The sequence below is a fragment of the Scomber scombrus genome, chromosome 15 (genome assembly GCF_963691925.1).
Source record: "Scomber scombrus chromosome 15, fScoSco1.1, whole genome shotgun sequence".
Lineage (NCBI taxonomy): Eukaryota > Metazoa > Chordata > Actinopteri > Scombriformes > Scombridae > Scomber > Scomber scombrus.
Window position 1 is genome coordinate 15094710 of NC_084984.1, and position 7703 is coordinate 15102412.

At 39.2% G+C, this 7703-nt stretch overlaps 1 protein-coding gene across 1 annotated transcript in view; it reads left to right on the plus strand.

The window, feature by feature from the left end:
* Positions 1-1136: 1136 nt before the first annotated feature.
* The window catches only part of LOC133995185 (metal transporter CNNM4), a 31518-nt gene continuing 24951 nt past the window's right edge, over positions 1137-7703 (plus strand). The window contains exon 1 of the mRNA XM_062434505.1: positions 1137-2771. Coding sequence (XP_062290489.1) covers positions 1202-2771 — 1570 coding nt within the window. The 5' untranslated portion in view covers positions 1137-1201. The remainder of the gene's footprint in view (positions 2772-7703) is intronic.

The window sequence follows — 7703 nt, forward strand, 5'->3', positions numbered from 1 at the left end:
TTCTCTACTGGTACTAACCTGTTATCTCAACAAGTCAAACTCAACACAATACAGTAAAAATGGAGAAAATGCAAAGAAAACTAAAACTAAGCTGATTTGATCTGCTATTCAGTTTAGTTTTAGTTTGTTTTGCATTATTGTTCATTGTAGATTTTATTTAGTTTTTTATTTTATTTTAAAATTCAATTAACTAAATTATTTTTTCACTGCTAGTCTTAGTTTTAATTAACTATAATAACCCTGCATTACACACACATCCATCCTGGTGACACTGACACAGGTAGCCAATATAAACATACACTTCTCTCTCTCCAACACACACACACACACACACATCAGGGTTATTATAGTATTGAAATTGTCATTAGTTTTTATTTTTATTTAGTTTTTCAGTTTGCTGAAAAAAGGAGGAAAGAAGTGTGTGTTTATTATTGGTTCTACCTGTGCCGTGTCACCAAGGTGTGTGTGTGTGTGTGTGTGTGTGTGTGTGTGTGTGTGTGTGTGTGTGTGTGTGTGTGTGTGTGTGTGTGTGTGTGAGGAAGGAGAGGAGGGTGACGCATATTTTGGGAGACTCCACCATGCATCATGTGAGTCCTGCAGTAAATCATAAGTAGAAGTAGTGGAATGGACTATGAGAGAGAGAGAGAGAAAGAGAGAGAGAGAGAGAGAGAGAGAGAGAGAGAGAGAGAGGTGTGTGTGTGTGTGTGGGGGGGGGGGGGGAATTATTGGGGTTATATTGCAGGGTTAATATATTAAACAAAAACAAAAACTATAAGTGTAAAAATGATTGAGTTAACTGATGAAAATAAAAACTAATGAAAATTCCAAAACTACTATAATAACCCTGATGTGTGAGAGGAAAGTGTGTGTGTGTTTGCTTATTGGGTGGAGGTGGAGGGAAGGTGTGTGAGAGAGTGGAGAGGAGGTGGAGGGTGACGCATATTTTGGGAGACTCCACCATGCAGCATGTGGGAGTCCTGCAGTGAATTATAAGCAGAAGAAGAAGTGGAGAGAGGAAGAGAGAGGAAGAGAGAGGAAGAGAAAAAGAGAGGAGAAGGAAAGAAGTGTGTGTTTGTTTATTTTCTCTACCTGTACCGGTGTCACCATAGGGGGGTGGAGGTGGAGGTGGAGAGGGGGGTGTGATGGATGGATGGGTAGGTGGGGGTGGATCAGGGGGGCGGAGCTGCTCGGACATGAGTAAATGACGTCAGCTCCCAGGTCGCCGAGCAGTGAAACAAACATGGCGACAGAATGGAGCGGGCAGCAGGGTTATATTCTCACCGTCATTATCTGCCTGTGGAGCTCCGTCGGAGGCCGGACGGAGACCGCCGGTTCGAGCCCCGGTGGCACCGGCACCGGCACCACCGGCACCGGCGGCAGCAGCACCGGCAGCGGCAGCCAGGTGCTCGGCATGCGCCTGGAGAGGAGCGACAAGCCGGCCTCCACCAATGACGATGGTGTCCTCCAGGTGACTGAGGAGAGCTCCGTGCAGCTGCGCTTCTACGGGCTGCAGCTCCACTCCGGTGCCTGGACGCAGATTCGGTTCACGGAGCTGAATGACGGTAATGGTGGTGAGGATGGGGATGAAGAGGAGGTGTTCGGGGAGGAGGAGGGGATGGTGGCTGCGCGGAGCGGCAGTGGCATAGGCATAGGCATGGGAATGGGACAGATGGACGCACTGGATAGGACTTGTGCAGATTTCACTAAGGACATAAACGTCGGGACCTTTATGAACGTGAGCAGCCGTGGGACGTCCGGGGTCCTCACGGTGCACATTAAACCCCTGCGTAAAAGCGAGCTGCGGAAGGAGTACGCGCTGTGCACCCCGAGCCCGGACGGCAGCAGGTGGGTGCAGCTGGGTGACACCGATGGCAAGATGCTGGTGGTGGAGGAGAAGAAGTCTCTGATGCCCATGTGGTTCCAGGTGATCTTCATCTGCTGCCTGCTGGTGCTGTCAGGTATGTTCAGCGGGTTGAATTTGGGCTTGATGGCGCTGGATCCGATGGAGCTGCGCATCGTGGAGAGCTGTGGCACCGAGAAGGAGAAGAAATACGCACGAAAGATTGAGCCAATCCGCAGCAAAGGCAACTACCTGCTGTGCTCCCTGCTGCTCGGCAACGTCCTGGTGAACACAACCCTCACCATACTCCTGGATGACCTCATTGGGTCAGGTTTGGGTGCAGTGGTGGCCTCCACTATTGGGATTGTCATATTTGGTGAGATCGTCCCTCAGGCGTTGTGCTCTCGCCACGGTTTGGCAGTGGGAGCCAACACCATCACCGTGACCAAGTTCTTCATGTTCCTCACCTTCCCGTTGTCATTCCCGGTGAGCAAACTGCTGGATGTTCTTCTGGGGCAGGAGATCGGCACCGTGTACAACCGGGAGAAGCTGGTGGAGATGCTGAAGGTGACGGAGCCTTACAATGACCTGGTGAAAGAGGAGATGAACATGATCCAGGGAGCGTTGGAGCTGAGGACCAAGACGGTGGAGGGAGTGATGACGCCGTTGGGGAACTGCTTCATGATCCAGGCCGACGCCGTGCTGGACTTCAACACCATGTCTGAGATCATGGAGAGCGGCTACACGAGGATACCGGTGTACGACGACGAGAGGTCCAACATCGTGGACATCCTGTACGTGAAGGATCTGGCCTTCGTGGATCCGGACGACTCCACCACCCTGAAGACCATCACCAAGTTCTACAATCACCCGGTGCACTTTGTGTTTCACGACACCAAACTCGACGCCATGCTGGAGGAGTTCAAGAAAGGTGTGTGTGTGTGTGTGTGTGTGTGTGCAGTGATTCATCGATTATAGTTGTCGATTATTATATTAATCAGCAGCTATATTAACACATTTCTCTGTTACAGCTTCTTAAATCTGAATATATCTGCTTCCTTCAGTCCTCTGTGATGGTGCTTCTCACATTTTTCCACGTTAAAGACCCTAAACTGACACAAAATAGACCCCAAACCCTCATCTGATAAGATTTTAGATGTTTAATATAAGAGAAGATATTCCTTTATTAGTCCCACAGTGGGGAAATTTACAGTATTACAGCAGCAAAAATAGAAAGAGCATCAATAAAAAGAATAAAGAACATAAAATAATAAGTACACAAGCAATAAAAAGGCAATACTAGTAAAAACATATAGTAAAATAATAGTAACATTATGCACAAGAGTCTTTATATTGTAGTGGTGTTGAATGATAATAAACCTGAGTTTGATATTGTTATCCCACAGATTTAAAAGCTTCTTAAATGTGAATATTTTCTGCTTCCTTCAGTCCTCTGTGATGGTGCTTCTCAAATTTTTCCACATTAAAGACTCTAAACTGACACACATTATTCCCCAAACCCTCATCTGATTTAAAGGTTTCAGATTATAGATGTTTTAAGATAAGAAAAGAGAAGATATTCCTTTATTAATCCTAGAAGGTAGAAATGTACAGTATTGCAGTTAGAGCCTGACTGATACTGGATATTTGGGGCTGATATCGATATTAAGCAGTAAAACAACTCTGATATTTATATGTCAGCTGATATAAAGAATATAAACATAAACATACATGTTTTGCAATGATCCTTTAAATGTAATTATCATAAACTTGTGACAAAGTAATGAAGGTATGATATTTTATAGTCTGACAATCTGCTTTATTTTGCACTGAAACGGTTAAACTACTTAATAAATAAAAATAACTAACTCCAACTAACTAAACAATAAAACATCTACATATATATTTAACTTGAATGAACCCTCCTCCAGTGTTCAAATCAAATCTGACCCATTTTTAACTTTCATACATCCTAAATATCACGTTTTTCATCAGATTGCCTCGAGGCCTCATGATATATAAGCATTTGAACATTTTAGATTACATCATCCACTGAATTCTGAGCGGTTTAGTGAACATTGTTGTCACCATAGGAAATGAATGAGTAAGACTGTAATGTGTTCATTCAGAAGGAGGAAAACATCACACACACACACACACACACACACACACACACACACACACACACACACACACACACACACACACACACACACACACACACACACACACACACACACACACACAACATCTACTTAAATAAGAGGGGAGCAACAAACACTGAGGGTTAGGGTTAAGAAAAAGGTTCAAATATACATTAAATGCTGCCTTATATAACTTTAAAACATATCTGCACATATCATACAACATATACGGTAATACTGATATATCTGTGATATCTGCTGACTTTAATTGCAGCAGCAAGCAGACAGTAAAAAAATAGAAAGAGCATCAATTAAAAGAATAATGAACAATAAATAAAATATAAAAGACAATAGGAGTAAAAAAATATAGTAACATTATGTACAAGAGTAATATTGGTGTTTTATATATATTATTGCACAGATTTTCAGAAGTGAAAAAATATATATATTTATAATAGAAAGTGTATGAAACCCATTGCCAAAACAGTTATATTCTATCATTATGTCACTTATGAATGAAACTACAGTAAAAATAGATCATCAATTATTCCCATTTTTACTTGGGACCCCCTTGAAACCCCCTAAAGACCCCTGACGGTCCCTGAACCCCACTTTGAGAACCTCTGCTGTATGACAGTAAACTGAATATATTTGAGTTGTGGACCAAATGAGACATTTCAAAGCGTCTTTTAAAGGTTTTTGGAAACATTTTTCACCATTTTCTGCCATTTAAAAAACCAAACTAATCGATTAATGTAGAAAATAATCAACATTTTAACTGATAATGAAAAATAATCATTAGTTTGTATCATAAATGATTCATCTCGTCCTCGCTGAGCTGAAACTTGCAGTGAAACCAGCTGCTGTCCTGTTTGTTTGTTTATTTCTCTGCATCCTCACACACACACAAACACTTCCTGTCTGCACCCCTCCTCCTCCTCCTCCTCTTCCTCCTCCTCTTCCTCTCCTCCTCCTCCCTCCCTCTTTCCCAGCATCCTCTCGGTCTGTATTGATCAGCGACATTGACGAGTGGAACAACCTGCAGCCTACATTTAAGCACGCACAAGAAAAAAACAAGCGAGCAGCGACACAAATGTGATGCAGCCAAACGTCGCATTTAAGCTCATTTCTGCCTCAGTTGTTTTTTTAATGAACCAAGCTTAAAAAAAAAAAAGGTGCAAATTTCAGCTTCAGCAGCATCGACACACTTGATCTGCTGCATGTGTGTGCTCTTATCAATTATATAACCTAATAATAATACTAATAATAAGAGTAATAATCTATAAAAAGCTCTTTTTCTTTGCTTCATCTTCAAATTTCTGAGTCTATTATTGATTTACAGCTGCAGTGATTAATCAATTTATCAGTTAGTTGATTGAAAGAGTTAATTTAAGTTGTTTTTTAAAGCATACATGCAAAATATTCCTTGTTCCTGCACCTTCAAATGTGAGGATTTTCTAGTTTTTCAAGGTTGCAACTTCACAATAATGAAAATAATGATTATTTGCAGTCTCATATTAATGCTGACTCGACACAAACTCTGCAGTTCACAGTTTACAGCAGCTGTTAGATTCACACTGCAGAGTATCAGAGGTTTATTTATTGATGCTCACTCAGGACCGGATCAATCTGCTCAGAGTCTCTGGGTAAAATGCAGACTGTGGGCTTTAGTTCAGCCTCTTCACCACATTTTTATTAAGTTATATTAGTTTAAATTAAGCTGCAACTAATTATTACTTTCATTATAGATTACTGTGGTGATTGTCTCCTTCATTAATTGTTTAGTCCATAAAATTACATTCATCATTTCCCATGGTAACATCTTCAGTTTGCTTGTTTTGTGCAACTAATAATCTAAAATCAGAAATATACATTAAGATATCATATTTCCTGTCATATATGAGAAAGAAAAACAGACAACTGATCTATTTGTGAAGCTGCAACCAAAGAACATTTATCATTTTTGCTGGAAAAATACATAGACAGTGAAACATGTCGATTTATTGTTGCTGCAGGAGATTAAATGTGAGTTTATTTTAGATTCTGCACCATAAAAACATGAAACAACAGATAAGTTCACATTAAAATGAGCAAATATGAATCACAGCTTGTTCGCTTATGTTTGTTTGTTTATTTTATGTTTATATTTACTTTCAGCGTTACTCATTGAACCATGCTGTGTATCAGTGAGGTTCAACTAATATCTCTGATGCATTTTATACATTTTATTACTGTCTTCTTCTTCTTCTTCTTCTTCTTCTTCTTCTTCTTCTTCTTCTTCTTCTTCTTCTTCTTCTTCTTCTTCTTCTTCTTCTCGGCCTTTTTCACCCTTTCCAGCCTCCAGTAGATCAGTGACTGCTGTGAAATCTTTCATCAGTCACCTGTAGGAATGTAAATGTTATTTTTATTGTTAATTAATCTGCCAAATATATTTTTCAATCAATCAATTAGTCATTATGTTCATAAAATGTGCTCGTTATAATTTCCCACGTCTTCAGATAAAACTTGTTTTTGTCCGATCAACATTCAAAAACTCAGAATAAGAGCAGGAAATACTCACATTTGGGAAGCTGGACTCTATAAATGTTTACTGTTTTTGAAGCTCTTACTCTTCTTCACAGCCTGAACACAGCTGGGTTTCATTTAGTGTCAGTTAACTCATGAGAAAGACAAAAAAATATCATCATCAGGAGTGTTTGACCTCTGTGAAAACACAAAATAAAAATAAAATAAAAACTTGCATAAAACACATCTGCATCACAGGAAACATTACACTTCATTATGTTGCATTTTATGCATTAGTGTTTAATAATCCAGCTGCAAATCATCTTCAGTCTGAGAGCAGAAATTAATGAGTGAAATCAGCTGCTGGAGAGTTTGATGGATGAAAATCTGCACGTTCAGGAAAGTATCAGAGCTGATATCGACTCTTTGAGCAGAATGATGAGATCATAACAGCATCATACCTGCGCTGGATTAAAGCTCATTATGATGATGATGATGATGATGAATAAATGTTGTGATAATGCTATTCTAAGATGTTTAATTCCTTTTCTATTCATTCATAGTCAAGCTGAAATAGAGCAGGAATAGTTCATTTATTAGCTGGTCAAGACATAATTCATCTGCTGCTATTATGATCATTTTTAGTTTTTTAAATGTTAGTTTATTTATTTATTCGAACACGTATAAAACAACAAACAAAATAATAAGCATTCAATGTTGGAAAAGGGTCCTGTCCAATAACCTTAAACTTTGTCACAACTTCTCAAAGGTGAGGATTTTGTTTTTCTATTCATTCATAGTAGAGCTTCAAATAGAGTAGGAACAGTTCAATAGCTGATAAACAGAAAATTAATCTGCTGCTATTATGTTCATTTTTAGTTCTTTCTTTAGCTTATTTATTTATTCCAATTAGATAGATAGATAGATAGATAGATAGATAGATAGATAGATAGATAGATAGATAGATAGATAGATAGATAGATAGATAGATAGATAGAGTAGATAGGTAGATAGATAGATAGATCGATAGATGGATAAATATATAGATAGATAGATAGATAGATAGATAGATAGATAGATAGATAGATAGATAGATAGATAGATAGATAGATAGATAGATAGATAGATAGATAGATAGATAGATAGATAGATAGAGTAGATAGGTAGATAGATAGATAGATCGATAGATGGATAAATATATAGATAGATAGATA